Source organism: Hemiscyllium ocellatum, chromosome 10 (genome assembly GCF_020745735.1).
Source record: "Hemiscyllium ocellatum isolate sHemOce1 chromosome 10, sHemOce1.pat.X.cur, whole genome shotgun sequence".
NCBI lineage: Eukaryota > Metazoa > Chordata > Chondrichthyes > Orectolobiformes > Hemiscylliidae > Hemiscyllium > Hemiscyllium ocellatum.
The window spans coordinates 11,778,005-11,795,589 of NC_083410.1; the positions used below are offsets into that span (position 1 = coordinate 11,778,005).

The 17,585-nt window shown below is 39.6% G+C and overlaps 1 protein-coding gene across 4 annotated transcripts in view; it reads left to right on the top strand.

The window, feature by feature from the left end:
* The window catches only part of LOC132819649 (kinesin-like protein KIF13B), a 176,139-nt gene that overhangs the window by 131,307 nt on the left and 27,247 nt on the right, over window positions 1-17,585 (top strand). For all 4 annotated transcript variants that reach the window (XM_060831252.1, XM_060831253.1, XM_060831254.1 and 1 more), the window contains exons 23-32: window positions 775-932; window positions 4,976-5,108; window positions 7,156-7,302; window positions 7,818-7,847; window positions 9,528-9,627; window positions 10,263-10,389; window positions 12,184-12,239; window positions 13,845-13,969; window positions 15,036-15,212; window positions 16,226-16,318. In XM_060831252.1, coding sequence (XP_060687235.1) covers window positions 775-932; window positions 4,976-5,108; window positions 7,156-7,302; window positions 7,818-7,847; window positions 9,528-9,627; window positions 10,263-10,389; window positions 12,184-12,239; window positions 13,845-13,969; window positions 15,036-15,212; window positions 16,226-16,318 — 1,146 coding nt within the window. The remainder of the gene's footprint in view (window positions 1-774; window positions 933-4,975; window positions 5,109-7,155; window positions 7,303-7,817; window positions 7,848-9,527; window positions 9,628-10,262; window positions 10,390-12,183; window positions 12,240-13,844; window positions 13,970-15,035; window positions 15,213-16,225; window positions 16,319-17,585) is intronic.

The following is a 17,585-nucleotide window of genomic DNA, read 5'->3' on the forward strand; positions in this document are numbered from 1 at the left end:
AATGAAACAACAAGAAATAGTAGGGTCAGTCTATAAGACCAAAGGCCTGAATATTCTTTTTGTTTGCACAGAATGTGTTCCTACGTATGAATGCATCTCACTTCCAAAAAGCATAAATGAACCATATTAAAATATTGACTAATTATTTTAAATTTCTTGTTAGTGTAGCTATTAACACACTCTCGATTGTGGAGCAGCTGCTGCCCAATTGCAGAATCAAATCTCATGGTTTGTTCTGGGTTTTGCAAATGTGGGCTTATTGAGTACAATTGCATTCTGTCTATTATAAACCATTAAAAGTACGTGCTCAAGCCGTATAGAAGGAATATGTTTAATTTGACATTCTTGCGTTTGTGTAAGTGGGTGCAAAATGAAAAGCTTAGGTAATATGTTTCCTTCTCCAACAATAAATAAGTTGATTTTTTGGTGTAAATCTTCACGAAACACAAAGACAAACCTATCTTTTTAAATTCCATATCAATGTATGAATTTCTGTGTTTTTAAAATTTCTGTTTCCGGCATTTCTGGTTTTATTTTTGTTTCATTATTTCAGCATTTAAAACATACTCCTAGATGTAAACCATAAATATTTATGAACAATATATTCCAATGTCCAACACCGAATTGCTCAGGGATACATTTTCTGGAGTATAAATATTTGTGTTAAATATTTATACTCTGGAAATGTATTCTTGAGTAATTTCTGCATGTTGAATGTTGGCATATTGATTTGAAGTTAATGTATAACCACATCTAGTTGATTTTTTTATTCAGGAATTCTCACTCATCCTTTCTGAAGATCTGTTGGAATATCTGTCAGAAGGAGCACTGGCATTTCAAGTTTATGGTCATAAATCACGTGACTCTCGGAAAAATCCCTCAATATGGGACCTGGGAATAATACAAGCCAAAACCCGATCGCTACGGGATAGGTGATTATTCTGATACTGGGTGTTGATTTCTGTTCGATCATTACCCTTCTAGCTTATGTAGTAGTGAAAGCTGTGTTATTGAGACTGAATTAAATTTTAAAGTAATATCTCACTGCTCTGATAGCTACCTCCCAACCTTTCTCTTGATGTCTCTCTGACTTTGCTTCAACCTTTTATTTATTTATTTGTGGGACTTGGCTGGCCAGCATTGATAGCCTATCCCTATTTGCCCTCGAGAAGGTGGTGGTGAACTGCCGCCTTGAATGGCTGCAGTCCATTTGCTGTGGGTTTGTTTCTTTGTGACTTTCTAGCAATTGATACAACTGAATGGCTTACTAGGCCATTTCAGAGGGCAATTGAGAGTCGACCACACTGCTGTGGCTCTGGAGTCACATGTAGGCCAGACTAGGTAAGGATGGCAGATTCCCTTCCCTCTGGGACATTAGTGAACCAGATGGGTTTTTCCGATAATTGACAATGGTCATCAGTCGACTCTTAATTCCAGATTTTTTTTATTGCATTCAAACCCAGGTCCCTAGAATATTATTCTGGGTTTCTGAATTAATAGTCAAGCGATAATACCACTCGGCCATCGCCTACCCCCTTCTCTGTCATGATTATGTGCTATCCTCATCGTTTCTTATTTTAGTTGGGTTATTCTCGTTATTCAACCATTGTTATTCAAACCTATAGCAATTTCAATTTTCTATGTGCCATATTCCACCAAATAATTATGGAATTATATTTTTCAAAAATTTCATTTCAATTTTACAGTAATCAACAAGACCTCCCCCATCCAACTATACATATTTTGAACAGAACAAACTTTTTAAAAGCATTAGTGGTAAAGCCAGCATTCATTGCCCGTTCTTCTGGAGAAGATCTCGGTGAGCTGCTTTCTTGAGGCTCTGTAGTGCTCAGCATGTAGCGACTTCCAGATTGCTGCTGGGCAGGGAGTTCCAGAATTTTGATGTAGCAGCCCAAGATCTTGTGTGACTAGGGGGTGTTGATGATCCAAGGCATCTGCTGCTCTTGTCCTTTTAGAGATCATGGATGTGGAACCTGTGGTCAGAGAGGCCTTGGAGAATTAGTGCTATGCATAGAGTAGATGGCACACATTGACAGCAATGTGTATTAGTGTGAAGGGAGTGAATGTCGAAAGTTTTGGATCGAGGTCTGCGTCTAGGACAGACTATTTTGAGCTTGAGTGTTAGTGGAGCTGGACTCATCCAGGCAAGAGCATTCTATGACATTCCTAACTTCTGTCTTGTAGATGGTGGACAGGCACTGGAGAGACAGTAAGTGTGTTACTTGCAGCAGAATTCCTAATCTTTGACCTGCTCTTTTAGCCTCAGGATCTGTGATTTGTCTGATGGATGGTAACACTCAGGATTTTGAAAGTGTGGATTTCAGTGATGGTAATGCTGTTGAGTTTCAAGAGGATAGTTATATTCTCCTTTATTGGAAATGATCAGTGCCTGATACTTGTGTGGTGCATGTACTTGCCATGTAACAGCTCAATGGATATTGTCCAGGTTTTACTGTGTGTGGGATGTTGTGCAATCAGAGGACACTCCATTCTGATCTTCTGATGGAGGGAAGATCACTGTTGAAGCAACTGAAGATTATTGGACGGAGGACACTACCTTGAGGAACACCTGCAGAGGTACCTTTGGGCTTAGATTGTCCTCCAGTAACCAGAACCATTTTAATTTTGCTCGGTATGACTCCAAATAGCAGAGAGTTTTCCCTCTGATTTCCATTGAATTGAGTTTTGCTCAGGTACCCTTTCTCCAACCTCCATGTCAAAGGCTTATTACTTTCACCTCTTCACTAGGTCAGTTCTTATGTCCCTGTTTGGACCAAGGCTATAATGAGGTCAGGAACTGAGTGGCCCTGGGGCACCCCAAGCTACTATGATCAGTTCATTCCTTTGCAAATGCCATATGGTAACACTGACAAATGAACCTTTCTATCACTTTATTGATGATCAAGTGTAGAATGATAGAGCCAGTGCACAGGTGCAATTTATTTTGCTTTCTGTGGACAGGACTTAACTATGTAATTTTCCACATTGCTGGATAGATGTCAGTATTGTAACTGTGTACTGGAACAACTTATCTAGGATACAGTTTATTTTGGAGCACACCTTCAGTGCTACTGCTGGAATGTTGTCAGGCTCAGACTTTTGCAGGATTTGATGTCTTCAGCGGTTTCTTGATATCATGTGAAGTGAACAGAATAAGTTGAAGACTGGCATCTGTGATGCTGGGGATCTGTGGGGAATGCAGAGATTGCTACCTTTGGCTGAAGATAGATACAAATGCTTGAGCCTTGGCTTTTGCACTAATGTGCTTTGTTCCTCCATCTTTGGGGATGAAGTATTTGTGGGATGCTGCCTCCAGTTATTTGCTGAATTGTCCACCACAATTCCTGACTGGACTTAGCAGGGCCATATTGTTTAGTTCTGATCCATTGCTGGTGGGATTGCTAGCCCTGCCTGTTGCATGCTGCTTCCGCTGCTTAACATGCAAGTAGTCATGTGATGCAGCTTCACCGGGTGCCTTATTTTTATATATGCTTGGTGCTGCTCCAGGCATGTCCCCCTGCATTTTTCATCAAACTAGAGTTGGTCTCCTGGCTTGATGATACTGATTAATTCTAGATATCCAGATTTTGGTTGTTAGATATGTTTGAAGTTAGTCCCATTTAGCATATGTTTGACTTGCTACTGAGAGAGTTTGGGAGGGTCTGGAATAAATGTTGAGTATACCAGGATAACTCCTCCCTGATTGAATACCACTGTACTAACATATCTGGGTGGATCTTGTCTTGCAAGTGGAACAGGACATAGTCAGAAATGGTGATGGTGGTGTTTGGGATAATAGCTGTGTAGTATGATTGTGTAAATATAACAGCTGGGCTGTTGTTTGACTAGTCAAAATTGGGACAGCTGTCCCTTGGACACAACTCTGCGTATTGGTAATGATTATTTTGCGGGATTGATGGACTGTGTCTAATATTGTAGTTTCCAATTCCAGGTGGTTTGTGCAGTTTCATTCCTTTGTTCAGATTTTGTAGTTATTAATTACAATTGCATGGCTCACTAAGTCATTTCAGAGATAAGTCAACCACATTGTTATGGACCTGGAGTCTCAAATGATCAGACTCTAAAGATGTCAGATTTACTTCCCTGAAGAATAATAGATTTTCCAAAATCAAACAAGTTTATTGTTGCCAAATTCAGTTGATAGTCCTGATGAGTCATTTTCAATTCTTTCACCTTCTATTTTTCAACTGTCTTCTGTAGTATCTACTGCACCCTTCCTGGGCTGAGACCTGGGCAAAATTTGCATTAGAAGTGCATATCATTGCCAAGAGATACCATAGTCTTAATAACTTGAGAAACAACTGTATAAGTGTGCATTTTCTGGGGATTGCTTTTGAAAGACAAGGACAACAGCTTCCAGGTACATGCTGTTCATGGCTGGATTTCAGTGCACTTAATTGGTACATCATATGTGCAATATTTGGACTGCATGCTTTTTCTTCTTTCCCCTACATCAATGCTAATGTGCTCAGTAGGTTTTTGACCTATTTTTCTCATTAGTCTGCTCAGAGATGCTCACATCAGTCTGCTCACATGCCTGGAGTGGGTAGGGCTTTAACCTGGGCCTCCCACTCCAAGGGTAGGGACACTGTTACTGTGCCATAAGAGGGCCGAATGATTAGTTTATAAATATGTTCAGTTTGCACTTTCAAACCAGAAACTGATTCGTTTTGATGTTCTGATCAAAGTGCATCGTGGTGGAACAGATGATATTTCAGGTGAGATGAAGTAATAAATTATTTATTTTTCATTCAACCCACCATCAGAAAGAACTAAATCGTAAAATAAACCTCTTGGTGTGAATGAAAATAATATTGTCTAAATATTGCCACTAATAACTTGTTATACAGGAGGAACTTAGATGACTATTCAGCTTAACCATTGTTTCACAGCGTACTAATTTGTGTACCTGGGTGATTATTTATATCAACAGGTGGAGCGAAGTGATGCGAAAGTTGGAACTCTGGATCCAAATATTGGAACTGAATGAAAATGGAGAGTATGTTCCTGTGGAGGTGACCTTCTCAAAAGATGTTTCCACCGGTGGCATCTTTCAGCTACGGCAGGTAACTGGAGGATAGGAGAGTTCCAAGCTCTGCGTCAGTGAGGCTAGGGGTCTGGAAGTCCTTTTGGAGTCTAATGTTGAGGTGGAATGGAAAGAATGTGATTTTGGCAGAAGGAAGACAGTGCAATTGTTCATATAAGGTCCTAGTATGATGTATTAATGCGTTGTCTGTGTGTAACCCACACTAAATAGTCATTATTGTCCTAGTTAAAATACACAGTCAAAATACATCAAACATCAACCATATAGTGCAAAAATCTAGTTAAAGTCACGTGGAAGGCAGAATTGTAGGAGGGGAATTGTGAGCCGTTTCCTCTGGGAGAAGTTAGTGATGCAGTTGGATTGTCAGAGTAATACGACAGCAGTTCCTTGTACTTGCTCACAGATGATCAGGTTTTATTCAGTATCATAGCATTGAGGTCTGGTCTGCCAACCAGTCTCCAAAGTATCTTGTCATATGATGGGTTGGGTTCCAAGTTCCTGTTTCTTGTGGAATATTTTAGCAAATTTTATCTGTATAGGTGATACCATTGTGCTAGCAATCAGTTGATGAGGCAGCAAGAAACTAGGATTTTTTTCTTTAGTCAAGTAAGCCTTCAAAAAGTGGCTTGGTGAATCTGGAGGACCTCCTCATCCCTATTATATTTTTGGATTTCGACTGCTTATTATTATGTTATTATAGCTGGCTCTCAAAAAACATGTGATGCACATTCTTCTAGAGAAAGACTTGTACTTTGAGTGTAGATAATGCTAACATCATTTCCCTGGACCAAACTTTTGTAAGTATAATTCAAAACATTGTCAGATAGTTACAGATATGGAGGGTTATTCAGCATATTTCAGTTCATCCATTCAAAAAAGAACCCCTTTCACCACCGTGATAATATTCAATAGGTTCTGAAATGTTTTCAGAATTTTGCCTGCACTAATAAACTGTGCACTCTATTCAGTGTACTGGTTGATGAGTGCAGAGAACATCATGGTATTAATACTAAACTTGTCTCCTATTCATACTCCTATCTTCCATTTTAATTCTCATTTAATTTCTCATTCACCTACTAATTCTCTCCATTTTCCAAACACTTGTCCTGCTTTATGCGCATCTCTGATATCATTCCTCAGGCAGGAATGTGTTTTCAAGGCTAAAAGTTTTTGTTGCTTAACTTGTAGCTCAGCCCTTTGTAACTTACAGAGCGTGTATGTTCCCCTTGTATAGCAATGATCAGACTGTCCACAGTATGTAAAGTGTAGTCAGCTGAATACATTAGGTAGTTTGATCATGGCTTTGTCTGTCTGATATAGTATTATTTTGGCTATGTAGTTCACTATTCTCTTGCCTTGTTGATTGGTGTCCTGCATTTAATTGGGCATGTCTAGCATCAAGCTAACTAAGTTTTCTAGATGTTCAACTCCATTTGTAGTTATTTTTGTGCCGTTTATGCAAATGTGGATCATCCATTTTTCTTTTCTCTATGTAGCATTAAATTTAATCTACCATTGATTTCTAGCTATTGTATTTAACTCATTTGATTGAGTGTCTCCTTTAATTTCACCAACCCTTTCTAGTTTGATACTGGCTGAAAATATGACAAATGTGTAATGGGCTTATGAGTGCAGGTTACAGATCTAGATGAGAAACTTAGTGACCCCAAATGCCAGCTCTTGGGGTCTACACACTTCCATATCATTTCACAAGTTTGTGCTCATTCCAATGATACAGCCAGTTTTTTCAAAATTTTGTACCCAAAAATTTATAGTAAATTTATTAATGGCTATTTAAAGGAAATTTTGACAAATGGATTTTGAATGACTGGGTACGATACATCATTGTTCATTTCAAAGTGAAGGTTGTTGGTCAGAGAGGAACTTTCTTTGAATTTATGTTGGTTGCTATTCACTTGATTTCATTTCTTATGATTCGCACATTAGTTTGAAAGTTGCCTTATGAGCCTGTTGTTGTCTCTGATATATTCTGTTTTTTTTATATGTGAACAACATATTAGTCTTTTGATTAAAATGTGCTTCATCTTTGTTCCATCATTTTTCAGGGTCAATCTCGACGTATTCAAGTTGAAGTGAGGTCAGTCCAAGATTCTGGGACGTTGCCTTTAATTGCTGAAACAGTTCTATCTATTGCTGTGGGATGTGTCAAAACCAGACCTGCTAGAAACCAGAAATATCCAGATGCTCACATGGTAAGAGGTTTCAAGTCTGTTATTGTTGATAATGGGGGAACAATTTAAAATGATTAATTAGAAATGGCACAGAGGAGAGCACAATGGGGGGTGTAACTATTGTAGTCAAAACTATGTTTTTATCTTGTATTAGGAATTTGGCATATGTTGCATTTTGAATTGGCAAAGGCGGTTTGAATGGAAAGAAAGCAAAATGCGAACTAAATACTTTGTGATAACTGAGTTGTAGACTATAACTATAGTTGCAATCTCTGCTGCTACGACTGTTCCTGGTTCTCTGTTGCTTGATTCCAAGTGAGTTCTGGTGTTGACTCGACCTGGCATAGTCAACCGTGTCTTCTTCAAGTCATGCTCTTGGTAGGAAAAGAACTTAATGCATGTTGTGTAACTGTGAAGTAAACATGTTGTGCTTTTTAAAGTGATGCTGCTTAGTTGAAATGTTCACCCAATTTATAAATCTGTATACCTCACCTATATTAGCAATGCTTTGACATTTGCTTTTACCTTTTACACAGGAAGAGGAGGATGACATGGACAGTTACCAGGTATGATTTGATAGCTTTACAATTCTGCTGTCTATTCTGGCCTTCATTTTGTGAAAATTGTTCTCTTGGCACTGGTACAATTACCACACAAACGTTGCTGGAAATCAGCTTTCAATAAGTATAAAAGCTTAAGCAATTCAGCTGTGCTACGTCTGGTAGAGTTGCATGAGACTGAGGACGAAGAAAGCACTCGAGGAGAAATTGAGGTCTTCAGATGCTGGAGATCAGAGCTGAAAATGTGTTGCTGGAAAAGCGCAGCAGGCCAGGCGGCATCCAAGGAACAGGAAATTCGATGTTTCGGGCATAAGCCCTGAGAAGGGCTTATGCCCGAAACGTCGAATCTCCTGTTCCTTGGATGCTGCCTGACCTGCTGTGCTTTTCGACCAAGAAAGCACTATTGGCTTTCCTTTGATTAGATTATTGTTGAATGAAACTCACTCCTTGTTCCTACACAATTATTCTATGCCATTCAGCCCATTGAGTCTCTTCTGTATTTCTATCATGGCTAATATGTTTCTCAACCTCATTTTTCTGCTTTGTCCCTGTAACCGCTGTTCCTCTTACTAATGAAGAACCTATCTAGCTCTGTCTTAAAGGCACTCAATGACTTGACCTCTAGAGCCTTCTGTGGCTGAGTTCCACAGATTACCATCCTCATCTCCATTCTAAAGGGTTGTCCCTTTACTCTGAGGCTGTGCCTTTAGGTTCTAGTCTGTCCTACTAGTGGAAACATCATTACCACATCTTCTGTATAAACTGTCATACTGTCAGCTTTTGATGGAGACAGTATATGGCATGTTTTATATGAAGGGGCTATTGTGAATTGAGCGTCTTTTTATTTCACCATTCCATTGAGCACTGTCAGGTTATGTGTAAGATGTGAGCAAAACTCCATGTAGTCCAACATCTTGCTTATGGTCATGCAAGAGATTTCCCGACTCTAGTGATGCAATATGTTTTTCACTTAAAACAACAAGCATCCTAGAAAAATAAGGAAAAATGCTCGAGGACAATATTATGCTTAGTAGTTTACATTTATCAAAAATCCGATTTAGATTGCCCAGTTAATTTTAGTTGTACTAATTTCCTAAAAATAAAAGAAATGTACTTTATTATGCGGAGACATCCATCTATTTTGGGAATCGAGGGGCTGGATTGACCTGGCAAGACCAATTTGTGAGCATAAGTCACTTCTACAGCTGGTACAAGTGAATAACTTTGGACTGAAGTTGACTGATGGTTTTGTCCACTGGTGCGCTATCTTGCAATATCTGGTCACTTCTTTGTTCCTCTACTTTTATCATGCCCTTACTGATATATTGTTTCCAGGCAGTCCAGTCAGCTGAGAGGACTTGCCATGCTTCAGCTCTGATCCTGGCCAACTTGAGGACTTGCTTAAAGACATTCTTGAAATGTAGATGTGAACAATTTGTTGGTCTTGTTCGATAGCATGCGTGTGATAGAACGTGATTTTGAGATCTGCCTGTAATCTATTTGAAATGTGTGACTCATCCAACAGTGCTGTTGATGACTTGAGTCTCAATGTGTTGGAGATCCCTTTGATTGGTGTACTTCCATATCTGGCACTCTGTCTTGCCAGGAGATGATAAATGTATTGTAAAGGGGCAGAAATGGATGATACGTTGATCAAAAACATTAACTCTTTCTAATATATTACAGGAGAGGGATTTAGAGAAGCTACGTCGGAAATGGTTAAGTGCGTTGACCAAGCGGCAGGAATACCTTGACAAGCAGCTACAGAAACTTGCTAGCAAATCCAGTAAGTGAAGCAAGCTCAGAGGCAACAATTTTGAATAATCAGTCTGTTACTGTAGTTTTTCTTAATTACAGCCCATCCGCTAAATTCTGTCTTTGCTGCCCTAGTCTTTCCAATTCTTACCCTTTGTCCCTTTCAGGCCGTAAGCCACAAGAGATGTCAATCTGTGAGCATCTTTCACCCATCAGAACTCACTCAGCTATAATTGTATGAGCCTGAATAGTAAGTATCAGCAGGCTCCTATATGTGTGTGCTATCTGTTCTTGTCCTCAGCAATCTGATTTTCGGACTCCACACACTAGTAGAGGTCATCACAGCCCCGTGGTGTCATTAAAAGTCATGCAGAGAAAGCTGCATTATAAATTCAAATGTTTTTCATATACTGTTATGAATTTGAGGTTGAAATAAGTATTTTGCTGATCAAGTTCATTTCTGTTTTGAGCCTGCCAATATACAGCCTAAATTAGATGTGAGATGTCCTGTCCATGGTTGGTGACGTACGAGTTCTGACATAATGCATGTGCTGGCCATCATTCTCCGTGGTTTGAGCAGGGTTTTTGCTATATTACTTCAGGCACCAGTTTCTTCTCCTCGTTATATTGGAGTCAGATGTGAATTTGATGCCATGTATCTTTCAGATAAATCTGAAGATGATGCAGACCGAGAGGCGCAGTTGCTGGAACGAAGATTAACTCTAACTGAGGAGAGGAATGCTGTCATGGTCCCGTCAGCAGGAAGTGGAATCCCAGGTTCCCCAGCAAAATGGTTTGTCCAAAAATTGATTAACCAAGACAAAATTCTTCAGCTGAATGTTGTGAATTGCCATGGTGGGAGTCACTGATAGACTCAAGAGATGTACAGCATAGAAGGAGCTAGTGATAGAGTTATAGACGTATACAGCACAGAAACAGACTCTTCAGTTCAACTTGTCCATGCTGACCAGATATCCCAACCCAATCTAGTCCCACCTGCCAGCACCTGGCCCATATCCCTTCAAACCCTCCCTATTCATATGCCCATGCAGATGCCTTTTAAGTGTTGCAATTGTACTAGACTTCACCACTTCCTCTGGCTGCTCATTCCATACATGTACTACCCTGTGCGTGAAAAAGTTGCCCCTTAGGTCTTTTATATCTTTCCCCTCTCACCCTAAACCTATGCCCTCTAGTTTTGGGCACCCCCAACCCAGGGAAGAGACTTTGTCTATTTAGGTAAAAACAATGACTGCAGATGCTGGAAACCAGATTCTGGATTAGTGGTGCTGGAAGAGCACAGCAGTACAGGCAGCATCCGAGGAGCAGTAAAATCGACGTTTCGGGCAAAAGCCCTTCTTAATTTATTCCTGATGAAGGGCTTTTGCCTGAAACGTCGATTTTATTGCTCCTCGGATGCTGCCTGAACTGCTGTGCTCTTCCAGCACCACTAATCCAGTACTTTGTCTATTTACTCTATCCATGCCCCTAATGATTTTATAAACCTCTATAAGGTCACTCCTCAGCCTGCGATGCTCTGGGGAATACAGCCCCAGCCTATTCAAACTCTCCCTATAGCACAAATCTGAGGAGCCACGTAGGATCAACTTCCCAATATGGTCCCGCAGTCAGGGCAGCCGATAAATACTGACGTAAAGACTACTTTTTGCCTTCCTGTTGTAAGTCGCAGGTTTCCTGCCTGTCTCAGCAGTGGCCTCTGACTTTGAAGATAGCAGCCTTCCTTCATATGAAAGCAGCCCCTGTATCTGACTGTTGCAAAATACAACCCTGTATCCAGCTATCTGCTGAAGCTAAAGTACCCAGCCCTGTTGTCACCTTCCTGTTGTGTCTGGGCAGCTCTGGAGCCTGGTGACTGAAAATCCAATTTCAAAATTGCAAGCTTCTCTTTGTTCCATTTTCAAATGTGGTGTTACTCCTGTTTCTGTTACTCCTCCACATGCAAATACACAAGCTATATTTAAATATGCTATTTTTCCCTCCTGAATGGGCTGTGTACTTCAATGCAGATAGGCAGCATCAGCGTGACAAAGTGAACAATTGTGTAAGGCTTGCAGATTCATCAGCAGTTAGAGGCCAGCATGTAATTTGATATTTAATGTTAACTGAGATGAATAGTCAACTTTCTGCACCTTGCATTTTGAATTGCCAAATTCTGATGATCTAAAACATTAAAAGTAGAGGGGTTTTGCTTCTTTATAACTATCCAGTAATCCAAATTACATGATTTTGAATTGATGTAGTCAGTCACAGCATTGAGCAGTAATGAGTTCCAAAATTCACCCTTAATAGTTGATCTAAAATAACTGTATCCCCAGGTTCATTTATTTTATTGTGACTTCAATAAATCAAATTCTGTTACACATTACACACAATCCAAATGGTTTTAGTTAACCAACATCTTGCAAATCGCACTCCGCAATTGCGTGATTAGAGCTAGACTATTTGTTCGTAGTAGTTGAGTCAGGTTAAATTTTTATTGCAAGTTAGGCATTCAGTTTTTTTTCCATTTGAGATGTTAAATTGCTTATCCCTACTATGTTTATTTGATTTTTGGAATTTCTTGTAGGAGCCCAGTGGCTGGAATGGAAACACATGTTCCTGTTGTTTTCCTTGATCTAAACGGTAATTTTTTGTTCAGTTTTCTTCTATAATGCACTAGTTGAAAGGGAAAAAAAAAAATGCTTTTCTTCTAAAATTTGGAGGATGGGTAATCAGTGCGATCTTAGCAGTATCATTCATGTCCTGAAAAATTGATGAAAGCATTACATGACTTGTAATGAAGATTTTTTTTTAAACCCAAGCTCACTAATCTTTTATATCATATTTTAACAAGTACTTCTATTAAGCAATGACAATAATGCTGGCTTAACCTGTCCAGGTTAATGAGAGAGGACTGTTATTTGTCCACTTTCCGATCTAATTAAATTCGAGGTTGCATGCCCCATCCAGGTAAAGTAGCTGGAAGCAGCAAGCATTGGAAGGTTTAGATTGGTTTTAGAGTTTGTGAAATCTTGAAAGATTCATCTTCGTTCCTCAATTTGTTTAGCCCATGTGAGCCAAAAGATGAAGTATAATATGGTAAATCGCAGATGAACCTAATTCAACTGATTGACTGTTAGCATGTTTGAATCCAGATTCAAATTAGCCCCCACTCCCTGACTCTTTCCCAACGTGCTTACATGTTTTCTCCCAATCCTTTTTCAATGCCACCCTGGAAATTGCTACCAAATCTCTTTTTCCCCCCCATCAAAATCCTAACCACTTGTTATGTAAAATGTTTTCTCGTGTTAGCTCCAGTTCTTCAACCCTCTCTGTAAATCTATGCACTCTGGCAATTGATCCTCCAATTGTTGGAAATAGTTTCTCTTTTATTAACTAAACCCTTTTCTGATTTTGAAATATTCTCCTAAAAGCAGCTTTGGGGCAGAGCCTCTTCGATCAGGATAAAAATGCTTTTCACAGAGTACAAGTGTGTCAGTAGTTTTGCCCAGGCTGACAAGTACTGCTGCTGAGTTTATCCTTAACTAACTTTGCTCACCCAGGACCTTACTTGTCAGGGTGGATTTGCCTCAGTCTAATTCCTTCCTTGACCCATGGGATTATGCTTGATTGCTATTCTCTTTGATTCCTGGTTTCAAATGCAAGTGCCACCAAGTTAGGTTTGTCACTCCCCTCTGAGTAGTTTGGAGGACAAGAGTGAAGGTAGCTAGCAATGCAATGAGTGCCTTTCCACTATTCTTCATTTCACTTTCTTGAGACAACAGGTATCTCTGAAATACAATTAAAGCTCTCTCATTATGTGGGCGGCACGGTGGCACAGTGCCTCACAGCACCAGAGATCTGGGTTCAATTCCCGACTCTGTGTGGAATTTGCACATTCTCCCCGTGTCTGCGTGGGTTTCCTCCCACTGTCCAAAAATGTGCAGGTTAGGTGAATTGGCCATGTTAAATTGCCCGTAGTGTTAAGTGAAGGGGTAAATGTAGGGGAATGGGTCTGGGTGGGTTGTGCTTCGGCAGGTCAGTGTGGACTTGTTGGGCCGAAGGGCCTGTTTCCACACTGTAAGTAATCTAATCTAATTATCCATATGTATGTACAGACCACAGCAGAGGAATGCCATTAGCTAGGAAAAAGTTTTTAAAACATTTTTTAAACAGTGCCAGTAGATGTTATGCTTGTATTTAGTGCTGTTGCTATTTTTTTCTCTTCCCTTGCTCACTCACCATTAGCTGATGACTTCAGCTCCCGTGAAGATCTGGACGGGCCCGAACCTGGTGCACTGGATGCCAGCCTTACTGATGAAGATGATGATGACATTTTTGAACTTCAGATTGCAAAGCATCACGAGCCAGAGGTGATTGAACTCTCCATATATATATATTTATATCTTCTAATAATGAAAAGCAAGGTAGAACATTGGACAGCTTGTACTGAATAAAAGTACATTTGAGGAAGGAAAGGGGTTTTATAAGCTTTCCTTGAAACCAGGATTGTAGGGAGAATAAAAATGTCAAGTTAGAAAGGGGCAGCAATCCCAACTTTTAAATATGGGTAGAATTTTGTTTTCATTTTCAAGGTAAGATTACAGCAAAGAAGTGAGGATCATTTATCATCCATGCACTGAGGTTTACAGCAAGTGCAGAATATTTATCTGTTCGAATACGATAAATCCTAAACTAAATCGGGTCAAGCATGAAACCGTTTTGAAATTCAAATATTTAAGAAGTTAAAATTCTGGTGTCTCACTGCTAGAGCAAAACTGAATGGAGTTGGAAGTGAATTTGTAATGACAGTGTAGTGGTAATGTCACTGGACAAGTAATTCTGCCAGCAGAGCTGTTGGATTTTAAATTCAATTAATTAATAAAAATCTGGATACGAATCACAGATTTGATAGTGGTAGCATAAAGATATTCTTGTTTGTCATATAAGCCTGTATGGTTGGTTGGTGTCTTTTGGAAAGTAAATTTATCGTCCTGATTTAGCCTACATGTGACTCTAGATCCAGAGCATTGTGATGGATTCTGAACTGAAAAGGTCAAGTCAGCCACTTAGTTGTCCCAGCATCGTACAACTTGTATTTGAATCATGGACCTACCTTCATAACAGCATTGAGGGAATACTCAAACCAGTATAGCCTACTGCAGCAATAAAGAACTACCACCTAAAGGGCAGTCAGGATGTGCAGCAGAAGCTGGTGTTGACAGTAACAGGCACATCCCATGAAAAAGTTGAAAAACAAGCTAGCCCTCAATGTGTGACTGAACGATAACATATTATGCTGAGTACCACTGTCCATCCTTTCCTCGTATCTATTAACATTTCACGACATCTACTGATCCATATTTAAATTTGTTTCATTAGTAGTTTGATGTAAGATGATTTTTGGAATTTATCCACAACAATTTATTTTTCTCGTAGGTGAAAGCAGAGGCTTCCTGGGATTCCAACATTCATAACTGCCCATCCTTGAGCAAAGGCACTCCAGCTGATGAGCGTGTTTTCCTCATTGTGAAGGCTGTGGTGCAGCTCAGCCACCCTGCTGAGATGCAGCTCGTGTTACGCAAGCGCATCTGTGTGAACGTTTACAGCCGGCAGGTACGGTCTGAAGAGAACCCTCTGGCAATTCTGATAAAATTGAGGGCCTAAGTAAAATTAATGAAGAAAATTGGGGTGACTCAATGAAGTGAATTCAAATGGCAAGTTGATTATTTGGGATTAAAGACTGAAAACTCATCTAATTCTGTTCACAAGTGTTAGTTATGCCATCTGGACTCCAAAGGTCCTGCTCTGGTGATGGTACAGTTTTAGCCAAGACAAATTTGGAATTGTTACACTGGTTTCAGTGCATCTGATACAGGGAAAGGTGAAGTCAGCTGGTTTCACTCCTGATTGCTAGCTTTTGGCCCTGCTGGAAAGCATGCTGATATTTGCATTGGTTTGAAGATAGTTTTGGACACCCCTGATCCATGAGATGGAATAGCTTATCAGCACTTATTTGAGCATTTATATGAAGAATTATTATCTGCTGGAGGGCAACTGGAATCTGCACCACAGTATGAATTACCAGTAAGAGTATTAGGAATTCGGAGGGTGGGGAGGTTAGAGTTTAAGAAAGGACAATTTAAATGTATTCCAAAGAGGAGTTGACTGTCATTAGCGCTGGCTAGAAAAATGGCAGGAGCTTTACCAGTGTTCCCTGCTGGACGGATGTGTAGTTTGAAATGGTAAAAAATTTCCCATGTTCTGACCACTACTTATCTATGCTGTCTCTTTGGATTTCGACACCTGCGTTGTTTATAGAAGATGATTGTGTGAGCTTCCTATCAGTCAACTGACTGCTCCCAGCACTCTGGCTGGGACTCTCAGCTAGAGCTTTTACATGCACTGGACACATGATGAAGCCAAAGTGGTGAAAGAACTGCTTGATTAAGATACTGATTTAAGTTGTGCTGCTTTATGAATGTTTCAGGTTGGTAGAAAACGCAGAATACAAGAGAGTACTGGAAATTCAGACGTTGACTGATACTTGGGTTAGTACCTGATCCAGGTGGACTCTCATGAAGTTTATTAATGTCATCATTTTACATTATAATAAAATGTAATTTCAGGGTTTCGCACAAAATTTCCTGAGACGAATGTCCCACAAAAGTACAGTTAATGCATGTGGAGTGACCTTTGAGATCGTCTCCAATATTCCAGAGGTATGTAAGCAATAATTATCATGGCTTGATAGTGGTTTTTGAGCTTTTTAAACAGATGTATCACATTATTAGTGCTTGTGGGGTTATTGACAGGTTTTCAGACAAATGATGTTCTGTGTCCTGTGAACACTGTAAATTATGAAAAGGAGGTTCCAGGGAAGACAGACTTTTTAAGTTAATCTAACTAATGAGGCCTGCAGGTTTTGTAAGTAAAACACTATATCTGCATGTAAAATGCTCAATAATTAGAGTATTTTCACGTAAAGTGGAAATCACCCTGGGGAACTTGAGGTTTGTGGGGTTATTGACAGGTTTTCAGACAAATGATGTTCTGTGTCCTGTGAACACTGTAAATTATGAAAAGGAGGTTCCAGGGAAGACAGACTTTTTAAGTTAATCTAACTAATGAGGCCTGCAGGTTTTGTAAGTAAAACACTATATCTGCATGTAAAATGCTCAATAATTAGAGTATTTTCACGTAAAGTGGAAATCACCCTGGGGAACTTGAGGTTTGTGGGGTTATTGACAGGTTTTCAGACAAATGATGTTCTGTGTCCTGTGAACACTGTAAATTATGAAAAGGAGGTTCCAGGGAAGACAGACTTTTTAAGTTAATCTAACTAATGAGGCCTGCAGGTTTTGTAAGTAAAACACTATATCTGCATGTAAAATGCTCAATAATTAGAGTATTTTCACGTAAAGTGGAAATCACCCTGGGGAACTTGAGGTTTGACATAGCAGGTGACAAGAAACTGTATCCACTGACAGGATGGTCATTAGCCATTGGAAAATGATGCATGATAATTGGCAAACAAGCCAAGGGATCAACAACAACAACTTTCATTAAAGTTAATTATGACCTGGAAAGGATGCTGGAAGCAAATTCAGAATCAACTTCAAAAGGGAGTTCCTATTGTTTAAAAATTGAAAAACAAATTGCAGGGTTCTGAGCCAAGAGCAGGAGGCCATTTTCTGAGAGAGAGAGAGAGAGAACTGGTAGCGTGAGCTAAACTCCTCTTCCTGAGTGGTTAGGTTTATGCTAAAAAGTTAAATTTTTAACATGGCATCTGCATCACATAATTTATGTGGTCATTCTTATGCCTCAAGCATAATTTCAGGAAGACTATGAGACAGGAAGTGGAGGTTAAGTAGTTAAAATAAAGGGAAATTTTAATGAGTTGTTTAATCAACTTAAGATTATTTGAGTTAAATTTATAAAATGAATATTTATTGTTACTGGGTTCACTAACCATACTTTGGCTGATAT